Genomic DNA, 27,069 nt, shown 5'->3' with positions numbered 1-27,069 from the left:
CTAAATTAAGAATAAAGACGCAAGAAGAGTTGTCTTCAAATTATGACTGGTTCCAATATAGACAGATTAGAGATCTTTACAACTCGGACTGTGCAAAGGGAGGGATAAGAATGGAGAACTCGGAATTAGAGGAAGTAATTTTACAAGAAAACAAAAAGGAAATCTCTAAGGTCTACAAGGTGTTGCTAAAATGGTATACTGTAGATGAGACAGTTAAAGTGCAAATGGTGAAGTGGGCTATAAACTTTAATAAAGAAATAACAATGGAGGCGTGGGAATACTTGTGGAAAAATACGTTGAAGATCACGACATGTACCAATATTAAAGAGAATGTCTATAAAATGATTTATCGTTGGTATTTGACACCAAAGAAAATTGCGCTAGGGAATTTGAATACGTCTAACAAATGCTGGAAATGTAAAAAGCATGAGGGATCTTTGTATCACATGTGGTGGACTTGTGAGGTAGCTAGGCAGTACTGGGGGGAAATAATAAGAGTAATAAGTGAGATTTTACAATTTCAAGTTAATAAGAACCCAGAACTCCTGCTACTGAACTTGGGAATGGAGGATATTCCAGCACAATACAGGACATTGTTATTTTACATGACAGCAGCGGCCAGACTTTTGTACGCGCAAAAGTGGAAAGTACAAGAAGTGCCAACTATTGAGGACTGGATTTACAAATTGCTGTACATGGCGGAGATGGATAAACTGACAAGAAAATTGAGAGACCTTGATCCAGGACAGTTTAACACGGATTGGGAGAAGTTGAAACAGTACTTGGTGAAAAAAATGGGAGGTGGGAGGAGAACTGTGGCAGTTTGAAAATTACTGAAATACAAGAAAAGAAGAGAGAAGTGACTATACCGGGGGGGGGGGGGGAGAGTTAATTGAAAATTTCTAAGCAATTATTCTATTTGACTACTATATATAGTATTAAGTAATAGTGGTGTTATTATAAGATCTATAAGGACAGAAACTAATTAATTTCATCGCTGGCAGATAATGGTATAATGGAGAATTTATATAATTAAAATGAATGAATATAAGAAAGGAGGGGAAAATATACAGTAGCATACAGAATATGGGTCAAATTGATTGACTTATGCTGAATGTATATATGGGTTAAAGTGACTGACTATTTCTGATAGAGTTGCATAATGGAGAAATTAGATAATTAAAACAGTATGAAGTTAAACTGATTGACTTATATTGAAGGTATGCAATGTTTATAATGTACTTAAAGCTATGTATAACGAGGGACAAATTGTTTGTCCCATATAGACGAGACCAGAATGAGTAAGATAGAGTACAGGCTACTAAAATGATTATTGAAGAATATATGCCAGAAATGTATTATTTAGTTGTTAAGTCAAATGGGAAGGGAAATAGAGATAGCACTGTGATATAATAGATAAGCTTAGAAGAGAGTGAAAGTACATGTTTAATAGGTGAAATAAGTTTGAAATGAGTAGGGGAAAATAGATAAGGGGTTGGAAAACTGTTGGAAGTCATCAAAAGGGGGGGAAAGGGAGGGGGTTAGAATTGGAATATTTAAAGGAAATCGATTGTAATGGATATTAAAATATTTCTAATCCAATAAAAAAAAATTTTAAAAAAAAGACTATTTCTGTAGCCAAAATAAAGGAGAAGCCCAAATGGATGACTGAGGAAACTCTTAAAATTGCTAAAGATAGATGAGAAGCAAAAGCAAAAGGTGACAGAAATAGGGTCAAAATTCTACATGTAGCTTTTCAGCGATTTGCACGCAGAGACAAAGAAATTCATTATAATAACCAGTGCAAAGAAACAGAAGACAACACCAAAAAAGGAAGAACAAGAGATCTGTTTCAAAAGATCCAAGAAATCAAAAGGAAATTCAAGCCATGGCTTGGGATGCTGAAAGATCAACATGGAAATACAGTATCTGATCAGGACAAAATAAAGGAAAGATGGAAACAATACATGGAAGAACTATACAAAAGAGATGGAACGATGACAGATACTTTGACTGAAGAACCAGAAATCCTAGAAAGTGAAGTAAAAGTTGCACTCAAAGCAATTGGGAGAAACAAAGCACCTGGAGTAGATGGAATACCAATAGAGCTATTTCAAGCTACAGAAATGGAGTCCACTAAAATCTTAACAAGAATCTGTCAACAAATATGGAAAACAAAACAATGGCCCATGGACGGGAAATGCTCAGTCTACATTCCAATTCCAAAAAAAGAGGATGCCAAGGAGTGCAGCAACTATTGGACTGTTATGTTAATTTCTCATGCAAGCAAAGTGATGCTCAAAATTCTACAGCAAAGAATCTTACCATATATGGAACAAGAAATGGCAGCTGTTCAAGATGGATTAGGGTTGCCAGCTCCAAGATGGGAAATTCCTGGAGATCTGGGGGGTGAAACCTGGAGAAACCTGGAGAAAGTGGGGTTTGGGGAGGGTGGAGGGGCATGGGAGGTTGAGTTTGGAGAGGCTGCAGCACTTAATGTGTTATCCCTGAGCACATGTGCCTCCACACCCCACTGTGATGACATCACTTCTGGAGAGCGCACACGCTTCTGCGCCCCGCTGCAATAACATCACTTCTGGAAGTGACATTCAATGGATGAGGGACAGGAGCATGTGCATACTTCACGCCAGGAGCAATTCCTTAAGAATTGGCCCCAAATATTATACTGTGAGAGCATCACTTCTGGAAGCAACATCATCACGGAGGGGTGTGGAGGCATGCACTTCCATTTGCCTGGGATACCTGGTGGTGGTAGGTGATGACAGGGCAGCTTGCCACCCAATCAGCGGGCAGAGGGGCAAGCCACTAGGTGACTGCCTGCCACTGGCAGGCCCTGAGCAACCCTACCAAATCTCCACATCATGAGCTGAAGCAAGTCACATAAATAGCAAGGATGACATCAAGATAGTTATCAAAGTAGCTTGGTAAGGAGTTCTCCAGAGGAGGACAATGGAAAACTGATCTACATTAGATGACCCACTTTAGTATCATTTCCCTCTATCTGACACTCCTGGTGCATGTTTCTCAGTAGCAGTTTGCAGCCCACCTGTTGCTTTTGCATCCCATGCCTACTGCCTAATTCTGCACAGAACTCCAAAAGTGCTAAATGCAAAACCACATGATCACTGGAAAGTGGTCCATTGATCTGGACCATTTTGGAGGGGAAATTTGCATAAGCCCCTCACTTTCTGATTGGCCAAAAATGAGCTACCACCCCCTTCCCAGGAAACCTTGGGGGGGGGGGTTGGAATGGTAGTGTCTTTTGTCATCTTTCAGTTGCAAAGCTTGGAATGCCTTATAAGGGAAGTATCAATACTATTGAATCCTTGTAAGTTTTGAGTGAGCTAGAAATTTTGTTTTGTAAATCTCTGTGTTTTTCTTCCCCAATTTTCTGACTTGTCTATCTGTGTGTGCTTAGAATAAACCATCTCAAACTGAATCTTGAGACTTGTTCTCCCAAAGCCAGCTGCTCAGGTCATGTTATTCTACCTACACAGGAAACACTGAAGAGGTTCAGGGTTGGTCTAAGGCAGTCCATCCATTAGAGAGCTAACCAACCTCTAAACGGTCCCAGTTTTGCTATAATGACTGTACAGGAGCTGCTGTGGGATGTGCGTGTTTAAAGGCTTTCTGTATGCTCAGCAATACCTTTGGATCCTGTAAAACTGGGACCATTTAGGTACCTTTTACCTAAATGGTCCCAGTTTTACAGGATCCAAAGGTATTGCTGAGCATACAGAAAGCCTTTAAACGCGCACATCCCACAGCAGCTCCTGTACAGTCATTATAGCATTCTAACTTTTCTTTTTAAAAGCTAACACAGAGGAATGCAAGAATATACCAATACTTGGAAGCAACCATCCCTTATATTTCATGAAACAACTTCAGAAGTTGAGTTGTGATTAAAAAAAAGTTAAAAAGTGAACCAATATCCTGAAATGCTGTTCCCTAAGGCCCTTTACTGATTTTCTTGGCATCTACATTGTAATATCACTGTACCATCATTTCTCAGCAATTATAAAGACACTTTACAGACATCACATTTGACAAACTCAACATTTAGTTTCTGAACAGGATGTTCCAAGTTCTAAAACAGCTCTCTAGTCTATTCAAATAAATAAGGCAGGCTTGCATTTTTAGTAAAAGGTGAAAGAAACAGAGAGGGAGAGCCCATTTTCTCTCTACTGCATGTTTAGCAAATATTTGGTTTATTGCATTCTTTCCCAAATCTTTTTTGCCAGCCTTCAAGACATTAATTGGGAGAGAATAAAACAGACAGGCAAAAATATTACAACCAGTTACTAGTGGCATTTTAGTATAGTCAATACTTTTTCTAAAACCATTATAGCACAACTCCTCTTTTTTATTTTATTTTTTTATAATTGTGGTGAAATTGACACATGTAGGCAACCTACAATATCTGGGTGGTTGTATGAAATCTGGAATATACATATAAGTACATGGGATGTATTATTATTATTAATGTATAGTCTGTCTTTCTCACTGAGATCCAAGGCAACTTACACAGTGCAAGTTAAAATACAATATAATCAACAGCTAGGACATTCACTGAGCAAAGTACAATAATGAACAACAGTTAGGACATTCAGGGAAACAAATACAATAGGAAATGGTAGCAGAAAAAATTTAAACAAGCATAAAGCCAAGCAGAGAGATAAAACATATCTGAAAACAAAGCATAATTAATTTACATGGAATGTTTAGCAGCATAGTAGGAGCATATCTACATCAGCAGACAGTATCCAATAGCATGGTGTTTAGTCCCCGTCCCTACCAAGCCATCTCTCTGAACCATTTCTTATGACACAGTCCTGCAATTTGGGTAGAAAGCCCTCCTGAATAATTCAGTTTTGCATAGTTTGCAGAAAGCCAGGAGAGTGGGAACTTTCCTAACCATCTCAAGCAGGCCATTCCATAAGGTGAGGACTACCACAGAGAAAGCATGTGTGTGGGCAGCTGTTGATTTTACTCAACTACAAGGCAGTATCTGCAGAAGGTCCCGTCCAGACAAGCAAAGCTTCCATGGTGGAACACAGGGGGAGAGGCAGTCACACAGATATGAGGGGCCAAGGCCATGAAGAGCTTTGAATGTGATAGTCATGACTTTGAATTGATCCCAGTAACTGATGGGAAGTCAATGGAGTTATTGCAGAATGGGAGTGATATGTACGCTCTATCTAGCTCCTCAGAGTATAGTGCATTACAGTCATCTAGTCTCAATGTCACTGTACCATGAATCCAGGTAGCCAGATTGGCCATGTCATCATAGGGGGCCATGTTCCAGACTAGTCTGAATTGTGAGAAGGTATTTTTTGCAGCTGCATTTACTTGTTTCTCTAGTAGCACTGCTAGGCTCTTAACCCAGGTTAGAAGCACAATGACCTTCAACATCTCTGCTTTTCCAGCCAGTATCACTTCTGTCTTGTCTGGTTTCAGTTTCAATTTGCTTGCTTTCAGCCAATTGACAACAACTGTCAAGCAGCAACTCAGCAATTCACTAGGGGATGTGAATAATGAGAAACAGAGCTAAGTATTGTCTGCATATGTATGTGGGCTCCTGCCCCTCTGTATCTCAGTCATCACCACCCAGATATTTGCTATTTCCCCCCCTGGGATTCCCGCCCCCTCACCATAGATGCTCTGGAGGAAACAGCCACACTGAGTTTAAAGTCAGTAGTGAAATGAACAGCTAAGACATGTTGTAGCAGGAATCAAAGCACAGCTTCACCAGCTTCTTTTTACTGGTTTCATAGCTTCTGACTGCTGCTTAGCCAGATGGGTGTGCATGTAAGCTCTTCGAGTATAACACCAACACAAGACACATAATGACACACACATACACAAAGTGACAGCGTCTTTTGAAAGTCCAACCCACAAGTGTCCCAAGGAAGATAACCCAATCTGGACTTGGAGTTCTGAACCTCCAAAGCTTGCCATTCGACCGGTCCAATAGAAAGTTAACAAATCGAAGAGCTAATGAAGTTTTCTCACTGGGCTGTAAAGAGTAGCCATTCAGAACTGCAGGTTGGTTCCTTGCAGGTTGGTTCCTTTGTCACCATAAACTGACTGCTTTTTCCCTCCTCCCTGCCATTTGTCCCAACTTTCCTGGCTCATATATAACAATAGCATCTTTTTTTGAAAGCATCTTATATAACAATAGCAATATATAACAATCGCATCTTTTTTTGAAAGATGACTTTTCTTATTATGTACTGGGATAAAATATGTAAAGAAGGAGTCTAACCAGTTTGGTGTAGTGGTTAAGAGCAATGGGACTCTAATCTAGAGAACTGGGTTTGATTCCACACTCTGCTTGAAGCCAGCTGGGTGACCATGGGCTGGTCATGGCTTTCTGGAGCTCTCTCAGCCCCACCCACCTCACAGGGTGATTGTTGTGGGGATAATAATAACATACTTTGTAAATGGCTCTGAGTGGGCGTTGTTGTCCTGAAGGGTAGCATATAAATCGAATGTTATTATTATTATGTTTTTCAGCATGTTGAAAAGGCTGATATTTGATACTTGAAAATAAAAATTTAAAAAGAAACTCCAGCATGAAACATCCAAATTAGAATTCAGCAGGAAGTGTGACACAATCTCACAACAAGGATCTGAGATTACTGTCATTACAAATGTTAGCCAGTTTATTAAAAAAATCTAAGCATTATCACCAGTCCTTTTATATGTACTTCACTATATCTGAATGATACATAATTATACTTCAGCTTCGTATGTGTAGCAAGTAACAAGGACCCACTACATGCATTTGACGGTCTTTAACCCACAAAAATTTATGCTAGAATAAAAATGCTGGTCTTTAAAATGCCACAAGACTCCTGTTTATTTTTTCTTCAAGAGACTATCATAACTATTCTTGAGGAATCTAGTCATGTGATTGAAATGATCCTGAAAAGGAATACTTAATGTGTCCAAATCATTCCATATAAGATCTACCATCTACTAGATTCCACAGATAAATGTGAATCTATGTACAAAGTAAAGAGAGAAAGTTTACAAATGCATAGAAGATATCACAACTCACCAACTCTATTCCCTGTGGAAAAGGAGTGTCATCCAAATCCTTCAAGGGAAATCTTTGGATTATTTTGCCCAAGCCTTCTCCTGGCCCTACATAGTGGGAGAAAAATATATAGAATGAACACCTTGCAGTCTAATTAGCCTTAGCTTTTATAGTCAAAGGTTAAATGAATAAACACAAAGGCCATAAATCTAACACAGAGTTAAGTGTGCTTACATCTGTGCTGAATTTGACAGAATGTGTTTTTAAAATTCTAATCACGTGGTAAGTTATTGCTGACGCTTGTAGAACTTTAGATGCTAGTTCAGATGAAACCATTACTATAACAAAAACAAAACCTATATTTAATCTCACCTTGATTTCAGAACAGCTCTACCATTGCATTAACTTTCATTGTGCAAACATAATCACACACAAGTGGATCCCCCCCCCCCCCCGCCCATACACACATCTCAACATCACAGGTCTATAGTCTTTTAAGAGCAGCAGGAAGTAATTGTGTATGTGTGTCTGCATGCACCACTGCACCAATATAATCCTGTTCTCCCGAGTGAAACGTCCAACATAGGCCCATACCACCTTGACAACATATTAGAAATGGTAGCAAATAGTAGTTAACAATGAATAGAAGGGTGCAACTTAGTTAAGCAGTGTGAGTGCATATCCTATGAGCAAGATTTCGTTAATGCTGCTACAAAAGAATGATGCTGACTACACAATAATAAAACCTACAAAACAAGTCACATATCAGACCTGCCACCAAAACCTCAGTACATGCCAATTCTTTAAAAATGAACTTCAGGACAATCTACACACCAAATTCTTGTAATACTTTGGCATAATTTCTTATGACCTTTGTTTATTCTTTGTTTCTTAAACCCATACATTCTAATGACATTAAACCGCAATACAATTTGTAGCTCCCATAAATTTATAGGGTCATTGACTTTAACAGTGTTCCAACTGACTTATTTGCAGTTCTCCAACTGTCCACACATTACTTGCTTTGGGAAGTCTCCAATTACAGCTATTGTGCTGTAAATATGAACACACACCTAAATGATTTTAAATTCTTAAACATGGCAATACAGAAGGTGTTAGCAGAAAGTTTTATTAGAAACATATGAAAAAATTTGTAAAAGCAAGAACGGTTTCAAGTTCAACCAAGGCTGATGGCAGCTAATGACAACATTCCATAAATATTGGGAGGCCGCATTCCAAAGAGCAACTCACTGTCAAATCAGTTTTTACTCAGAGTTATTTGCTCTCAGATTATAATACTGTATTAAATCCAGCTTTTAAAATCCAGAACTTATTTTCTTGGAACATATTTTATACTCAAACATCCAAAACCAACTTGAATCAAAAACAATCTTGCAGATTCTAACATGTAATTAGATTTAAAGCCTTGTTTAAAAATGGGTTTACATAGTAAAAATATAGCAGACATGACTATTCTGGAACTGACAAAGTAGTGGGGAAGTCTCTAAAATATTTTGTATAACAAAACTTTCATAAAACTGATCTACCTTCTCATAGACACAAAGTGTCTGTGGTTAAAAATGAATGGGGTAATTTTAAAATAGTATTTTTGTTCCCAGCTTGATTGAAATATAGTTTGTAACATGTCTGCATGAAGCACAAAGGAACTGACTTTTAGAATTTTTTTTTTAAAGGTAGCTCAAATTTGTCTTGCCATTTGCAGATGTGACATTTGTGGCATGGGAAAATCATAGCGGCTCATCACTCCCATTCAGCTTCATTCACTTTTAAAACTGAACTAACATTTTAAAACATATTTGTGATTTTGTTTGAAGAATTTTAAGAGGCAATGCTATGTCTATAACACAACAGTACCTTAAATCCATTCAGCTTAAAAGACTGTGGTATGCTTACTACTGGAATGAAGAGATAAGTACCAAGGTTGAAATGGGTCCACTCCTATTGACCCATGATGCCACACTATACTAAAAGTGGATACTGACCATATCAACACGGATAGAGCACTAATCAGTAAAGTGATGGAAATCCCACACAGTTTAAGTAAAGGAAGCTTCTTTGAGCTGCTGGACCTGTACCCTAGAAAGAAAAGGCATAGGAAGATGAGACAAGTTAGGCCTCAGTTGTTACTGGACCTTTGGACAAATACCAAGAAGGATCCTTCTCACTGCCAGTGCCAGGGTTTCTGGCGCCTGCGGCAACCCCTCACATGTGCATGCGCAGCATTCCCGCGCCACAGACTGCGTGATGACGTCATCACGCAGCGCAAGCCGGGGGCATTCGCCGGAGGATGGCTGGGGTGGCGGGCGGAGGCTGCTCTGCACTCCACACACCGCCCCGGCAGTGGCTCATGGCTGCTGCGCCAGGCTGGGGGCATGTGGCGGTGGCGGCAGCCGCCGCACAGGGCTGGCTGGCTGCAGCAGCTGCGGGCCAGCCACGCCAGCTCCGCGGCACACGCCTCCACCCCCGACACCCCCTCCAGCACCTCTCCAGTGCCCTTGCGCCCTGAGGCCACCGCCTACCTGGCCTCAATGGGTGCGCTGGCCCTGATCCTTCTCCTCTGAGGAACGGAGGACATCTTGGGTGATTCCCTTTACCCAATCAGCAAGGCAGGAAGTTAAGTTTCTTCCTCTTTCCTGTTGGTGCTTGGAACACCCCCTTTCTCAGTTCGGTTGACTCCAAACAGCAGTGGAATTTTCTGGTACTGGTACTGCTCAAGTGTGACTCTCACCTGGTACTTAGACCTGTGGAATGGAATAGAAAAAGGATTCGAAGTGGAAGGAGAGTGAATGTTAGAGGAGACAACACGGAGTGATAGACACAGAAGGACAATGATGAGGAACCTGGGAGGGGCAAGATGTTTTCCATTCCTCAGAGGAGAAAGACCCTTTTCGATAAGTGTCCAAAGGTCCATTCTCCCTCTGAGGTGGAGGACATCTTGGGTGCTCCCAAAGCAGTTACTCTTTACAGGGTGGGTCGAGTTCCTCGTCCTGTATCATGTGGTAAAGCACTCTCCTAAAGGCGGCATCAGCCGAGTCGTACAGGTTTAGCTTGTAATGTCTCACGAAGGTAGATACTGAGGACCAAGTGGCAGCCTCGCAGACTTCCTCCACCAACACGTTGTTGTGCAGAGCTGCGTTAGTGGTCATCCTGGTTGAATGAGCAGTGATTCCCCTGGGGATCCCTCTGTTGCTTGATCTGTAGGCTTCTATGATGCAAGTCCTGATAATCCTCCCCAGTTGTCACCGCTGACATTTTCTTCCCAGCGTCAGGAGCGGAAGTGTTACTGAAGACGGAATACAATTTTCTGATAGAATCTGTTCTGATCAAATAACCTTTGAGAGTTCTCCACACATCAAGAAGGGTGTGATGGACTGAGACAGAAGGAGGAGAAATTAATCTCCTGCACTCTATGAAACATAGAGCTTGCCTTGAGTAGGAAGGTTGGATCCGTACGAAGGACTATCTTATCTTTATGGAAGATGCATAAGTTAGGTTTGATAGACAAGACTTCGAGCTCTGAGATCCTCCTGGCCGAAGTGATAGCCACGAAAAAAAATGGTCTTCACCTTCAGCCATCTTAAAGATCTGTCCTTTATTGGTTCAGGGTAGACAAGACGACATGTAGACTCCAAGTAGGAAAAAACTGGTGGACAATTGGTGGGCTTAAAAAGGTGGCACCTCTCAAGAAATGTTGTACGTGCAGGTGCTTGAACAGAGAGAAAAAACCTCCAAAGAACTAATGACAGATGCCAGAGCTGCTACTTGTTTTCAAAGTGTGGCCAGCTTGAGGCCAGAGTCTAGCCCTGAAGGAAACCTAGGACTGCGGTCAAGGAAGGGTGTAGGTGGATCACCTTCTTTCTATGTATTGTTGAAGGCTTTCACGGCCGGAGAATGATGGTTGTTGTGGGTTTTCCGGGCTATATTGCCATGGTCTTGGCATTGTAGTTCCTGACGTTTCTGACGTTTCGCCAGCAGCTGTCGCTGGCATCTTCAGAGGTGTAGCACCAAAAGACAGAGATCTCTCAGTGTCACAGTCTTTCTCTTTGATCATCTGATGAAGGCTTTCCATAAGCAAATCTTGATGGTTGGTTTCTTCCTAGAGGCCAAGAGAGTGTGGACCACTTGAGGGAGGTAGCCATTTGATCAGGGCGTTCCTTTCAACTTCCACGCGGCCAGATGCATCCATTCAGGGTGCGAGTGCCAATCGGTCCCTGATGGAGTAGATCCGGGATGGACGGAAGATGAAAGGAAGGGGATGAGGACATCGATTGGAGCATGGAGTACCATGGTCTCCTTGGCCACTATGGTGCCTTCAGGATCACCTCCACGTTCTGATCAGCAATTTTCCTCAGCAGCTTGGTTAAGATAGGGATCAGAGGAAAGGCATTCAGTAGGCCCTTGGGCCAGAGGGAGATGAGAGCGTCAGTGCCCTCCGCCTGAGGGTGGAGGTATCTGGAGAACAATCTGGGGACCTGATGATTTACAGGGGATGCAAACAGTTCCAAAAGACAACGCTGTCCCAGAATCAACACTGAATCACACTATACACTCTGATGATGATTTTGATGTAGTCTCAGATCTTGCATCAGAACCTTCTCAACCAGAATTTCTTACTGAGGATTCTGCTGTATCCCTGAGTGAGGATCTCTACTTGTACACCAAGCAGTTAGTCCAGATGGTGAGATCCTTGGACACTGAGGTGATCTGCTCTGCTCTGACCTCTTCAGAACCAAACTTCAAGGCTCTGCATTCAGAAGTAGCCAGACCAGTGGTACTTCTGATCATGCAAGGCCAAAGTTGTGTGGTCCAGTCACAAGTTTATGTGACCAAAGTTGTGTGGTCCAGTCCAGCTTCGACTCCAGCAATGTCAAAAAAACCTTGGTAATATGTATAAAACCAAAAAAGAAAGTTGTGTGGTCCAGTCCGGCTTCGACTCCAGCAATGTCAAAAAAGCTTAGTAATATGTATAAAACCAAAAAAGAAAGATTGGGTTTTCTGTTTACTCACCCTCCTGCCAATTCAATTGTTATAGAGACCCTCCAAGGCAAGGGCCTACAAAAAACAATGGGCCATTTGGCTCCGATCAGTAAAGAGGACAGGAAACTAGACATATTGAGAAGAAAGGTTTATGCTTCCACAGTCTTAACATTTTGAATCAGTAATTATGAAGCCATCACGGTTCACTATCAGCTTTTCTTATGGGAAAACATAGGCCCATACTTAAGCCTAATTCCTGATGACAAGCAAAAGTTTCCATATATTTTGCAAGGAGAAGCTCTAAGACTCTCCAAACAGCAAATTAATAGGGCCAGACATATTGGATAATGCTCTTCAAGAGCTATGGCCTCCACAATTGTAATATGTAGGCATCCATGGATCAGAACCACAGCACTAGCCCCTCACCATAAGATGAGGGCAGAAGATGTTCCCTTTCAGGGTGCAGATCTATTTTCGTCCCCTATAAACAAGGCACTCAAAAAGATTAAGGATGATAAGCTGACAGTAAGGTCATTGCGTATCACATCTCTCTATCCAAATCTTTGGAGGCAGAGATTTCCTGCAGGGTCATATGCACCTTACAAAAGTAAATGCAATAAGTTCAATCCCCAACCGATGCATACATTGCCCAGAGGCTCTCAACGGCCTTCTGTTGCAGCCTCCATTCAACCTTGGAGGAGATACTTCCAAACCAAATCAAAGGATGGTTCCCAATGCCCAAGGGATCAGTCTGGGTCGAATAAGCAATGTTTTGACACCATACCCTTTTGAACGGTGGCTGATTCCGCACATGTTGGATAATGCACTTTATCAATCGTTTGAGGTGGATTTTTTGTTCCGCACACACAAAAACGGTTCCAAATGATCTATAAAGAGTATTGGAAGTGCATTATCCAACGTGTGCGGAATCACTCTATGTTAGTAAATCACTTATTTTCTATACAGGCTTCAGAGTTGCTCACGCAGGAGGCCTGGGTGTTGTCCAAGATTACTGCCTGGAGTTTTGTTTGTTTGTTTAATTCGATTTATACCCCGCCCTCCCCACAGATGGGCTCAGGGCGGCTAACAATATTAAAAATACATTAAAATCACAAAAACATAAAATCAATAATAATATTTTTAACATCATTAAAATACTCCAGGAGCAGGCTATTTAAACAAATATTGGGAGTCCATATACAGGCATAGCAGATGGCTGAGGCCAGCCCCAGAAGAAGTGGTGGTCTTAGATGGAAGAAGGAGGACACCTGCTGGCACTCAGCTGAAGGCGCAGTGGAACATCTCTGTTTTACAGGACCTGCAAAATTGTAACAGGTTCTGCAGGGCCTGGATCTCCAGCAGGAGAGTGTTCCACCAGGCCGGGGCCAGGGCAGAAAAAGCCCTGGCCCTGGTTGAGGCCAGACGGATGTCCTTTGGGCTGGGGACCACCAGGAGTTGCTTGTCTGCAGAGTGCAACACCCTGCAGGGGACGTAATAGAAGAGGCATGACAACTCTGCCCAACATGCCCCCTCAGTCCAATCCTTCACCTTCTTCTGCCTTACTCTTAGAGGAAGTGCAGTCATGGCTGAAGAATCAGATTACAGAACCAGTTTCATCTGTTTGTACCAACAGAGTGTTTTCCCGGTACCTTATTGTGGACAAAAAGTCAAGGAGCTCCCGCCCCATTTTAGACCTCCATTTCCTAAACGAGTTTATAGTTTTCAAAAGGTTTCAAATGTTGTTAAAAGATGTTTTACCTCTGTTAAAAAGTCAAGTGTGGTTTGTTACTGTTGATTTAAAATATGCATATTTTCATGTTCCAATAAATGTTCACTACAGAAAGTTCCTTCACTTTCAATGTGACTCCGAAAACTACCAATACAAGGTCCTTTTGGCTTCTTCTCTCCCTTTGTATCTTTCCAAAAAATCATGGTAGTAGTAGTAAGCCACCTCAAAGAAAAAGGGTATACCATTCTTCACTATCTCGATGATTGGCTTCTAGTGGGCTAGACCAGAGAATCCCAGTCCCAGCACACGTTTCTGGTTCTTACAGTCCTTCACCAGCTGGGCCTGAAGGTCAGTGTGGAGAAGTCATACCTGGTTCCCCAACAAAAAGTGGTATTTGTGGGGGCAGTCTTAGACAACTCATTAGCCCTTGCCATCCCTACACCATAAAGGAAAGAGAAATTTCTTCTCACTCTGAACCAGGTCCTTTCATACAGGCACCAAAGTACAAAACAAATTCAAAGACTGTTAGGTTTTATGGCCTCTCTGACTTTGATAGTTCCGTTCACCAGGCTGAGGCTTCATCCCCTGCAGAACTGGTTCATCTATTAGCTGCAATGTTCCAGGGAGCTATTTTGTGGGTAAGATCTTGGGTCTTTGCTGCGACCTGCCAGCTACAGTTGACACAGGAAACCCCTTAGCCTTATTCTGGGCCTGTTTTGGAACACTTCAGCTGACTCACCTAGGATAAGACTGACAGGATCCTGAGAGCGGTGAGGCCCAACACTAGCCTCCATGATCCTTGTCCATCATGGCTAGTGAAAGCTAGTGCTGACAGACTTCGAGATCCATTGGAGGGTATTGTCAGCGTGACTCTGAGTTCTGGGGTTTTTCCTGGAGCCTTTAAGGAGGCAGTGTTGAGGCTCCAGGAAACCTTTCTTTAGACCTCACTGATCCATCCAATTACCACCCAGTATTGAACCTCCCGTTCCTGGTAAGGTGATTGAGTGGGCAATGGCGGAACAACTGCAGGTATTCCTGGAAGACACTTCTGTCCTGGATCCATTTCAGTCCAGCTACCAACCGGGCCATGGGACTGAGATGGCACTGGTCGTCCTGACAGACAATCTTCGTAGATATCTGGATTGAGGAGGTTCAGCGCTGATGGTGTTGTTAGATCTCACAGCAGCATTTGATATGATTGACTATCAGCTGTTGACCCACCAACTCGCTGATGTGAGGATACGTGGGACAGCCTTGCAATGGCTTATCTCTTTTCTCCACAATCGGGGACAGAGAGTGGCACTCGGGAAACAGTTGTCACCACACTACCCACTGGTATGTGGCATCCCTCAGATGCTGCTGTTTAACATTTATATGTGCTCCCTCACCCAGCAGACTCAGAGTTTCAGTCTGGGGTGTCATCAATATGCAGATGACACCCAGTTATATCTGTTGTTAGATGGGCAGCCGGATGCTGCACCATATACTCTAACCAGGCTATTGGAAGCTATGACCTGATGGATAAAGCAGAGTCAAAGACAGAGGTCCTGTACTGGATCGAGGGTTGACAGGTTGGGGAATATGGCTCCCAGCCCTAGATGGGGCACTGCTGGCACCTATGTTGACAGTGAGGGACTGGGAATGGTCCTGGATGCCTCTGTTTCAATTGAGTCCCTGGTCACAGCAGCTGCCAGATCTGCATTCTTCTATCTACGTCAGATCAGGCAGTTTGTTCCCTATCTCTCCACTAGCGACACGACCTCTCCACAGTGATCCAAGCAATGGTCATCTCTAGATTATATTACTTTAACTAGCTTTATGTAGGGCTACCCTTGAAACTGATCCTGAAGTTACAGCTGGTCCAGAACACAGTGGCACATATCCTTACTGGGACTCCGGTTAGAATGCCTTTTAGACCTGTTTTGTGTCAGCTGCACTAGCTCCCAGTCAAGTTCCAGGTCAAGTTTAAAGTACTGACTATGACATTTAAAGCCCTTAACAAACTGGGACCAACATACCTGCGGGACAGGGTTTCACCATATGTTTCCCAGAGGGCACTTTGTTCTGCCGACGAACACCTTCTGGTGATCCCTGGCCCCAAGGACGTTCACCTAGCTTCGACCAGGGCCAGGGCATTTTCAGTCCTGGCTCCAGCCTGGTGTAATAGTCTCTCCGTCAAGACTATGGCCCTACGGGACTTGTTACAGTTCCGCTGGGCCTGTAAGATGGAGGTTGTCTGCCAGGCTTACTGGTGGTTGAAGCAGGGGTGAACTGTCTGGTTGGCCTCTCTGCTACAGCCTTTTGGTCTACTTGTTTTACATTCTGCAGGCCTGCCTGCCCAGCCTCCATGATACTGCCGTGTGGGATGTATTATGGTGAATCATCACATGCTGCAGTTTAGATTATGGTTTTTACTTTGTAATGAATTATAAAATTGCGTGTATTTTATCTTTCATTGTGTATTGTTGTTTTAATGTATTGTATTATTATATAATGTTGTAACTCGCCCTGAGCCCACTCGCGGGAAGGGTGAGCGAGAAATCTAAATTAAATTACATTAAATTGCCATCTGTTTTGCAATATTTGGTCCAGCTAAAGGATCAAAATTTGGGTAATTCCTCCATTAAAGTCCACGTAGTGGCCATTTCAGCCTACCATAATAATATGAACGGGAAATCTCTGCCTAGTCACAATGCAAGTCCTTCCTCAGAGGCTTAGCAAACCTATATCCTCCAGCATCCAGGCCAATTCCCCAGTGGAATCTCTCCTTAGTTTTTGTTTCAATCATGCCTAAACCTTTCAAACCCCTAGCTACCTGCTCCTTTAAGATTCTGACAGCTAAAACAGCCTTTATGGTGGCTATAACCTCAGCTAGGAAGGTGAGTGAATTGTGGCCTCTGAGATATGACCCAGCTCTCATTAAAATATTCACAGGTAAGTTGTCGTCCATCCAAGTCTTCTGTTTAAGCCAAAAGTTGTCTCCACTTTTCACTTAATAACAACAACAACAACAACAACATTCGATTTATATACTGCCCTTCAGGACAACTTAATACTCACTCAGAGTGGTTTACAAATTATATCATTATTATCCTCACAACAATCACCCTGTGAGGTAGGTGGGGCTGAGAGAGGACATTGTCTTACTGGTAGTTTTCGCTACCCCTGTGACTGACAGAGACTTTTGCAAGCCCTTGTTGTTAAATGTGCTTTGTGTTTCAACTTGGACAAGACAGCTCCTTTCTGAAAGGACCCTTATCTCTTAGTTTTGTTTAAAAAGCCCAAAAAGGGTCTGAAGGTCACTGCATAGACCATTTCAAATTGGATAGTTTGGCTCATTAAGGATTGTTATAAACAATCTAAACAACCGTGTCCATTGCACGTAACACCGTACTCTACAAGGGCTCAATCCACCTCATCAGCCTTCAACTTGGGCATCCTTCTAGTGGACTTGTGTAAGGTGGTCACTTGGTCTACCATGTGCACTTTCATCAAGCATTATGCCATTGAAGTAGACTCCAGAAGGGACATGGCTCTTGGCAAAGCCTCCTCAAGAATATCTTCCATTAAAGAACTTCACGCCCACTTCCTGGGTAAGTCAGCTTGCTAATTGCCCATGTGATTGCACAGAAGACATGAGGATGAAAACAGGGTTGTTCACCAAGTGGTCTTCCGTGCAGGCACACATCCCTCCCTCCTTCTCTACTGTGCACTCTTTTCTTATTTTCCTTCTGTACTTAAGAGAACTGAGGAAGGGCGCCGCTCACAAATGTATATTTCATTACTAATTTAAAAGTTAAAAGTTATCATAATTCTTTAAAAGTGTGTTCTTCAGTCCAAGCAATATTGATCACTACTTTTCCTCACTAATTTAATCATGCAAAACATCTGTTGATTAATTTGACTATTATAATTATTCAAATTCATAGCCATACTTTCAAATAGATGCAGCTGCCCCCCACCCGACCTTTTAAAGTACTGTTTAAGGTAGGGTTGCCAGGTCCCCTTGAGCCCAACCCAGGGGACAAGGGGGTTGTGGGGGGGTCATATTGGGGGGGAATTACCTTATGGACACACAAAGCACACACATGTGGTCCTTAGCTTTTCCTTGTCATTCCCGGTCCAACAAGCAATGGAAGGCCCACATGGGGCTGATTTGATGAATTGGTAACCTAATTTGGATTGTTTTCAGCTCCTGAAACATCTCCCTTATTTGGAGTTTATAGTTTAAATATATGTAGGTCTGACATTTGCATGTGCCAGGAAAATAGCTACAATATAATACCTTGCAAGTTCCTGCTCCCGTACATATAAACAAAATACAATTAATTCCTTTTCACCCTCTTTTGTAATGCCTATATATGTTCATCTGAAGTTTTTTTAAATATAACAAGTTTAGCAGAGTTTGATTAACATCAAACAGAAAAAATACAATGAATACAACGTTGTGTGTTTTTAAAAACATAAAATGTATTTGACAACTTAATTTTTTGAAGTATTTGATGAATATTAAAAATTAGTTGCCGATATTTACTATATATAAATAGCTGAGCTGCAGTATCTACACACTGTGCAATAAATGTTGTAGTACATCTACATTCAGATGAAGAATCTCTCTCTACTCATTTAACTCTCAATACAATCTCCTCCAATATATTTCACTCTAAATAATACACATAAGGCATTAAATCCCTGGCAATGTTTTCTTGTTCCTGAACCTCAGGCCCCCTCAACTCCCTTCTTGTATAAATCTCCTCTATCAAAGGTCACATGCCATCTCCTGCTTGCCCTTTAAATTCCAGGAGCAAGTTGTTAGTGTAACTTACATTCCAAATTAATGAGAAGTGTGATAAACTGTGCCTCTTTTTCTGTTAGCCGTGAATAGCAATATACTTAAGCTGCATCTATTTTTAACTCTGTGTATAATGTTTGGGTACAAATGGTTTAATTTGTTTTAAATAATGAGCTACAGGCACCATGTGCTGTAGTGTACACACGTACAAACACGTACACACATAGTACTACCATACTAACATAGAAAATAAAGTTGCAAGCAACTCTATAGCACTGCAGTAGAGTTATAAAAGTAATATTTCAAGTTCTCGCCATACATTTTATTTAAAGTTTAAACCAGTTTGAAAAATCTGATCCCTTAATGAAAATCTAATTGAAACACAGCTATGAGAAAATTAAAAGGAACCAATTTCCTGTTATGAAAACTCGAGTTTAAATCAATCATGCAGCTAAAACTTGTGCTGAAAATAATGTCAATGATCTGGCTACTACAATTCCTAAGGTATATATTTTTTAAAAAAAAATTAATTACAAAGACTGCATATTTACCATTCATAAACTAGAATATTTGAAATCCACTCATTTCACATTCACTCATCTTAATAATGAACGCATAACCAATCCTGTGAATTTAACTGAAAACTACTGGAAACTGTCATATAATCAAGCACAAAATGGTGAACTGATGTGGCAAACTTTCTAAAAAATGCGTTCCAATTTTTATTTGTTTACAAGTATGAGGTTCCTACCTCACCGGTGCAACCAGTGCCATCCTGCCAGCTCCTTACGGGCAGGGAAGGGAGCTGCACCACCTTGTTCTTTCCCCTGCCTTGGGAGTGACAGCACGCTCCAACTGCCTCTCCCTGTAATTCCTCCTTGTCCCTCAGAGGAACCTGACTTTAAAGGACTCTCCTTTTCCCAATCCTCACTCAGCCTCCCTGAGTGGCTCTTCTCTCAGCCCATCCGATGGGAGAGCTGGGTAGACTTTGCAGTCTCCTAGCCACACTCACTCCATCCCAGCCAAGACCGGGGCATTTGCTCTGTTCTCTGCCTAGTTCATCCCTGCTGCTTCTGAAGCCTCTCCAATGGCTCTCTTGGCAGCTTGGGGCCTGTGCTTGCCTGGATCACGCTGCTGGCAATCTCCTGTGGGCCTCTCTGAAGTTGAGCTGCCTGGGCAACTGCAGGAGAAGGGTGATTCAGCTGGGTGGCTGGAGGCTGTTCCTCAGGGTTGTGCCTGGGCATCAGCTGCTGCCGTCCTGACCTGAGGCTCTGTAGAGGCACCTGCAGCTGAGGTACCAGCAAAGGTGGCATTGCAGGGCCTAAGGATGGTGCCTGCTGCTGCAGGGCTGAGTTGGGTGGGTGAACAGGAGGATGGCGTTGCTGGACACAAGTGTATACGTCAGTGAGCAAACTCAAGTTTGCCTCTATAAAATATATGGGATAGATCTCAATTCACCACCTACGCAGACCATCACTTCTAACAAAACTGCATGAGAACTGCACTGTGAGGGAAACCATTCACAGCATCCACAGTAGCCACGACCACATCATCACAATTCTTAAAGAACTGCAATACTGCATTAAAATTGCCACAACCACCTTTTCACCTGAACCTCTCATTCTGCTTTGTATCTACTTGGTTACCGATTGTGATTTCAACAGTGGATTAGGCCTAAGGGCTGCTTCATATTATGTAATGGGAAACGTGTTTGCTATTGTGTGCAGATGTGAAAGGAGAGTTACAGCCAGTCTTAATGGTCTGGTACATGACGGTTTAAAAAAATGCATTTATTGCACACACTCATTTCTTTTTAGACATAGCTTTAGATTAGAACAATATATAATTACACCTTACAAACATATCTTGTGAAGTACCACTCACTTTGTACAGCAAGTATAAATCTGCAGCTAAACAACTGCCTGGGCTTATTTCAAATGTATGAAATTCAGCCCTTACACAATACCTTCCTTCTCAATCGTCCCAAGCTGTTTCTTGGCTGCCTATTCCATTAGGATGGCCATGTCACAATGTTGCAGGGCCCGCCTGGCAGAGAGGGCGGACTAAAAATCTAATATATAAATAAAATAAATAAATTTTTATTTATTTATTTATTTATTGCGAGGGGGGCATGGAGATTCTCGCTGTTCCACTTGTACCCGGCAGGGCCGGCACCCCGGGGCTGCTTCTGCCCTATGCAAATGGGGCACGGAGATTCGCCCTGTCCCTCTTGCACTGGGTAGAAGAAGCCACGCGGCACCGGCTCTCCCAGTGCTAAAAGGAGTGGGGAGATTCTCCCCATCCCTCTCACACCAGGAGAGGGGCAGCTGGCACTCAGCCGCTCATAGGGGAAGCCCCGGATGAGCAGCTGATTCAGGGGGTTAAATGCCCCTTTCCATGCCGCTGAGTAGCGGCATGGAAAGGGGCATTTAAACTCCTCTTTGATTCCGGGTTTCCAGGGCAACAGCAGGAGTTCAGACAATCCCTGGCTGAGTTGCCATGGGAATTGATTGCAGGTGCCAGACTTTCTGGCCTGACAAACAGCAACAAACAGCAACGAACGAGGCTTCTAACGACTACCTGTTCATTTGGAATGGGGCCTCACGAACAGCCTGTTCATGAACAGCCGAAAAGGCTGTTCATGGGCTTTTTTGTGTTCGTAATGCTGTTCGTGACCCATGTCTAATCGTGAGCAGAGCTTGGGCTGCAGTACTACAGTTTACCACTCTGCGGCACATTAATAATAACAATAAACTGTTCACATGTACGTGGCATTTTCAAAGGCTCAAAACACTTTACATCCAGTATACACAATATATCTAATACTCAATGTGGCCCCATCTATGGATACTTAAATTCAGATATCATAGTCCTGGGCAGACAAGACAGTTCTTTTTTCAAATTTGTGAAAAGCTCCAGGCTTGCAGAAACATTTGTTTCAGCTATATCCTGTTTCCCTCCCCAATGGGGACCCAAAGTTGTTTACATCATTTCAACTCCTCCATTTATCCTCACAATAACCTTGTTAGGTAGATTAGGCTAACATAGTATGCCTGGACCAAGGTCACCCAATGAGCTTCCATGGTAGAGCAGGGATTTGAACCTGAGTCTCCCAGTTCATAGTGTGACACAATAACAACTACACAATACTCTATCACTCACTCACTCACACACACACACGCATGCACGCACGCACGCATGCACGCATACACACAAACACACATGGGGGTTTAACCCCAACCCAAATAATAGAACTAGCACCAGTAAAACAGGGTTGTGGTTACCTGCAACTGTTGTTCATCAAGTGGTCTTCCGTGCAAGCACACATGAGAACAGGACATGACCTGGCCAGCTGCAGACATTCCAAAGCTCCTAGAGGCACAAGATGCTCCCCGAGCCTTTTCATGTGCTTTTCCTCCAGGAGCAGCTATAAAAGGTAGGGTGAGTAGCTCCCTCCCTCCATTCTACTTTTGCCACTACTGCAGAAGGCAGGTAAGAAAGAAGAGCTCAGAGTGGGGAAGGAGAGTGATATGTGTCCCTCCACAGAAGACCACTTGATGAACAACTGCTATAGGTAAATGCAACCCAGGTTTCATTGTTGTGTCTTCTGCGAAGTCTCACATGGGAGATTAGCGAGATTAGCCTGAACATTGTTCTTGCCTGCTATATTTATAGCAAGGAGACAGTGGATGCTGGATAGCTCATTCCCATATTAGTGATGATTACCAGGAGACAGCTAGGTAGGCAGTGCCCCCCCATCTGTTTAAGTAATGTATGGCAGTTGTGATGTCCATGCCTATCTGTACATTTTTGCCTATCAGGCAAACCAGAGCCTTCAGAGCATACCTTATTGCCCTGAGTTTGAGGAAGTTGATATGCATAGATGATTCCTGAGAGTATCATGCTTCTTTTACCTGGGTGATATCAGAACAAGCCCCCCAATGCGATAGAAAGGCAACATTCCTTGAAGAGGGCCTTCGATGCCACGGAAGAGGGCCTTCGATGCCACGGAAAACAGGGTTGCACCTACCTTTAACTATTGTTCATTGAGTGTTCTTCTGTGCAAGCACAGATGGGAACTGTGTGAGCACAGGCCATCCATGGATGTACCAAAGTTCCTAAACGTGCAAGATGCTTGCTGGTGCAGCTATAAAAGGCAGGGTGAGCAGCTCCCTCCCTCAGTTCTCTAAGCCACCGATGAAGAAAGAAAAACATGTACATATATAGCAGTAAAGAGCACACGGCAGAGAAGGAGGGATGTGAGCCTGCACAGAAGAACTTTTGATGAACAACAGTTACAGGTAGGTGCAACCCTATTTTCATCATTGAGTCTTCTGTTGTGAGGAAAAATGGGAGATTAGCGAACTAACTTATCCAGGAGGTGGGCCTGTAGCTCTTCAGTGAAAAAGACTCTTTAGGATCACTTTGCCAACAGCTGTATTCCTTCTTGATTCCACATCAATAGCATACAGTTTGATCAAAGTAGACAGCATAGACCAGGAGGCCACCTTACACAAGTCCACTAAAGGAACGCCCAAGTTGAATGCGGAGGACGTGGATTGTACTCTTGTGGAGTGTGCTCTAATGCTCAGTGGACATGACTGTTTAGACTGTTTATAACACTCCCTAATGAGTCAAATATTCAATTGGAAATGACCTGAGCAGTGACTTCCACATCTTTCTTACCCCTTTTAAATGAGACAAATAGATTAGGGTCCTTGCAAAAAGAAGCTGTTCTGTCCAAGTAGAAACACAAGGCCCGCTTGACATTAAAAGTGTGACAGAGACTCTCAGTGTCCTTAGTAGGTGAAGGACAGAAGACAGGCAAGACAAGGTCCTGATTCAGGTGGAATGCTGAGACAACGTTCGGTAGAAAGGGAAGGCTTGGACGGAGAACGACCTTATCATCTGCAAACATCTTGATGAAAGGAGGGTCAGATCTCAGGGCTTGCAGTTCACCCTACTAGTCAAGGTTATTGCTACCAGAAAAGCTGTTTTGGTTGTCAGAACCTTGAGAGGACAAGTAGCTAGAGGCTCAAAAGGTTTGTGCATGAGCAAAACAAGAATCAGATAAAGGCTCCATTGTGGGATCTGACTAGAGGCGGGTGGATATAAATTTGCAAAGCCTCTCAGGAAGGATTTTCCACTGTGGTTGTGCAAATACGGATTTTCCATTTATAATGCCATGATAAGCCGAAATGGCCACGATGTGCACCTTAATAGAGGAATTAGCCTAACCTTGGTCTTTGAGTTGGACCAAGTAGTGTAATACAGATGGTAAGGACCGAGTTTAAGTTATTGGCTGCAGCCCAAAATGAGAATCTCTTCCATTTGGAAACATATGATTTCCTGGTAGAAGGTTTTCTAGCTTCCAACAGGACCTTCTGGACTGGAAAGGAGAAATTCAGTTGAGGGGAGATGAACCAGGCTGTCAATTTCAGAGTGTCCAGGCTGTGATAGAGAATCAAGTCATCTTGCGGCAGGTGTGACACCAGGGGGAAATGTAAGTTCTGCCCTGAGCCATTTGGCGTAGGGTGGCAAACCAGACTTGCCTCAGATAGTACGGGGCTACTTCGCTATCCAAGGAACCTTCCCTCATCAGTTTGATGAGTGTCAGAGTCATCAGGGAAAGAGGGAGAAACGCATATAGAAGGGCATCTGACCATGAAATCTGAAAAGCAACTCCCAGAGACAATTCCCTTTTCTCCCCATGAGCAATACTGAGGGCATCTTTATTGAGATCTGTGACAAATAAATCTGTGGTGGGATATCGCCACATGAGTGTTCTCTCATGTGCTAGTAGCTACCCCCTAAATCCCAAATGTAGAGAAACACAAGAGAAATACTTTCAGCTATTTTAATAATTAAAAAATTGGTCCCTTCAGATATATTTAAAGTCCTAAACAGGTCAGGATTAGGGACAGAATCAGCATCTTGAACTGTGCCCAGAAATTAACTTGAAGTCAATGTGGTACTTTCAATATAATTATGTTCTTGATAGATTTGCTAGCCTACAATCTTGCTGCTGCATTCTGAACCATTTGACATTATAGTCAGTCACCACTGTATGCAGGTGTACTATGTAAAGTACAGCAATCTGACCAAGATATGATAAAAATGTGGCTAGGTCTTACTTTTTAAAATTATTTGCATATTACAAATTGGAAAGGGGGGTGATGCTAAAGGTATTTGGCTTACCTAAGGACCCTTACTGAGGTTATGGCAAAAGTAACATTCAAACCTGGAAGTTCCTGATTGGTAGCTCAGTCTTCGAGCCACTACACAACAGCATCTCCACAGGAACATTAAAAAAGACTGTCTGATACCATAAAGCAATGGCCTGCAGCACTAGGAACACTGCCTTACCTACTTTTATTTTAACTGCATGGCCTCTATCAGGAATAAAAGACTAAACCAAAAATGTTTTCTATTCAATCTAGTTATTACTACTACTTAAAAGCACTAAGAAAAGCTGCTGCACTTGGAAAAAGTAGAAAACAGGTTTTTCTTACCCTACCTTTCTGCCTTGCCATTCTGCTTGTTTTTGTAACTGCTGGATCAAAGCTCAGATTTTTTTTTTAACTAACGAGATATCATAGGCCATTTTAGCATTTCAGGTAAATCTGAACAATCACATTTTTCACTTTCTTGACATCATGATGGATACTGGAAGATGGTATTGATGTTTGAAGCTTTCATTATAGACAATTCATTCTTGTGATGGAAGAGGGTTAAACACCCGTTCACTAAAAACTAATCAGGAGAACATCCATAAACACTTCTGTGAAAATAAAGCTATTTTTGGTGTATTAAAACTGATATAAACTAATTCAGAAGAATATGGAATGCTAGGGAAGGCTGCAATTAATTTTTTAAAAACATATAAGACCAAATGTATTTTTTAAAAATCTTTGATAAATGCAACAGACACCAGAAAGTTGGATATGTCTAATTAGGAGCGAATGCACCATTGCACAAGAATAAGCAAAAAATCTTCTCAATCAGTAGATAAGTTCAGCACACAACACTAAAACATAAACAAAAGTCTTTCCTATAATATATACGTAAGTAACAAACTTTGCCTTCTAAAAAGAGAAGAGGGATAAGAAATCAGTACGGGCCAAGGAAGAATTACATAGAATCTGGAAATAATGAAAATGGATATCCTTGACAGTAGAGACAATAGTGGCTAAGGGCTCAAAAAAGTAGCATGGAAAGACACTGGCCAACACTATTCACACCAGAAACTATCTAGACCAGGATTGCTATTTGTACTGTCATATAATTATGTCATTTTAATGCTATATCCCAAAATAAAGCCTTACAATTCAATCCTTGGTGAGTGTTTGGAAACTTCAATTGGTGCAGAATGCTGCCACCAGGATGTTGACTGAAGTGGGTCATGGCTGTCAATTTGGGAGCAATTCAAGGTGCAGGTGGTGACTGTTGCAGTTTTGTTTATTGTTTAATCTGCCTTTGGCCTTTATTACATCTCCTCCATATGTTACCACAAACTTTTTCCTCAGGAGGGCCCTGGTCACCACGAACACTCCTCTTTTTCTTCACACACACAGAGCTTCAGGTGTTCTCTACTTTACCCAGGCTTTTACTTCAAGAACACCTTCCCTTTGGGGTTTGAATCCCACTGCTAACATGATCTGTGGCACTTTACCCTGTTTATGTGACCTGTATATTGCTGTTTCCCAAAATATTTTCACTGCCACCAAAGGCTTTCACTTTAGATCTCTTCCATTTAACTCACATTATAGGCTTTTTTATAGAGAGTAGTTATGACAGAATGGTCAGCGCAAGGGGAGTGATTGTGAGGTAAAAAAAAGGATCCTATATTCCAGATGAATCAGGTGTTTTGCATAACCATATACATGATGGTTTCAGAGAACTGATAAGCATACTGGTTTCAGAATAGATTCATAAGTTTAGTGGTTTCAAAAATAGTTATATATTCTTAAAGGTATATTCACAGAACCAGTCACTAACTCTGTCGGAAGACACTTGGGCCCGCCAAGATCTTCCATCCTTTCGGCAGGCCTGCAAGACGGAGATGTTCCACCAGGCATTTTGTTGAGGCCAACATTAAATCCATCAAATGAGTCTCCCTGCTAGTCTCCCACCTGTGGGGGGGCCATATGGTCACTTGTCCCCCACGTATGAGCAGCTGCAGGATACCAATCCACATCTTCACCCTTTTTATACATGATGAGCAGGTGAATTGTCGAAGTACTGTATTGTAAGATTTGTGATTTTAGTGTTATGCCTGTATTTCTTATTTTTGTTGTAACCCGCCCTGAGCCTGCTTGTGGGGAGGGAGGGCTAAGAAGAAGAAGAGGAGGAGGAGGAGGAAGAGGAAGAAGAAGAGGAGGAGGAGGAGAGGAAGAGGAAGAAGAGGAGGAGGAGGAGGAGAAAAAGAACAAGAAGAACAAGAAAAGGAGGAGGAAGAGAAGGAGGAGGAGGAGGAGGAGAAGCTTC

At 42.4% G+C, this 27,069-nt stretch overlaps 1 protein-coding gene across 1 annotated transcript in view; it reads right to left on the bottom strand.

The window, feature by feature from the left end:
• SBF2 (SET binding factor 2) overlaps nucleotides 1-27,069 on the bottom strand; it is a 611,100-nt gene that overhangs the window by 481,661 nt on the left and 102,370 nt on the right. The window contains exon 2 of the mRNA XM_054970260.1: nucleotides 7,085-7,170. Coding sequence (XP_054826235.1) covers nucleotides 7,085-7,170 — 86 coding nt within the window. The remainder of the gene's footprint in view (nucleotides 1-7,084; nucleotides 7,171-27,069) is intronic.

Source organism: Eublepharis macularius, chromosome 2, assembly GCF_028583425.1.
Source record: "Eublepharis macularius isolate TG4126 chromosome 2, MPM_Emac_v1.0, whole genome shotgun sequence".
NCBI lineage: Eukaryota > Metazoa > Chordata > Lepidosauria > Squamata > Eublepharidae > Eublepharis > Eublepharis macularius.
Note: the sequence above shows the minus strand (reverse complement) of the source record. Positions and strands in the feature narration are given on the sequence as shown.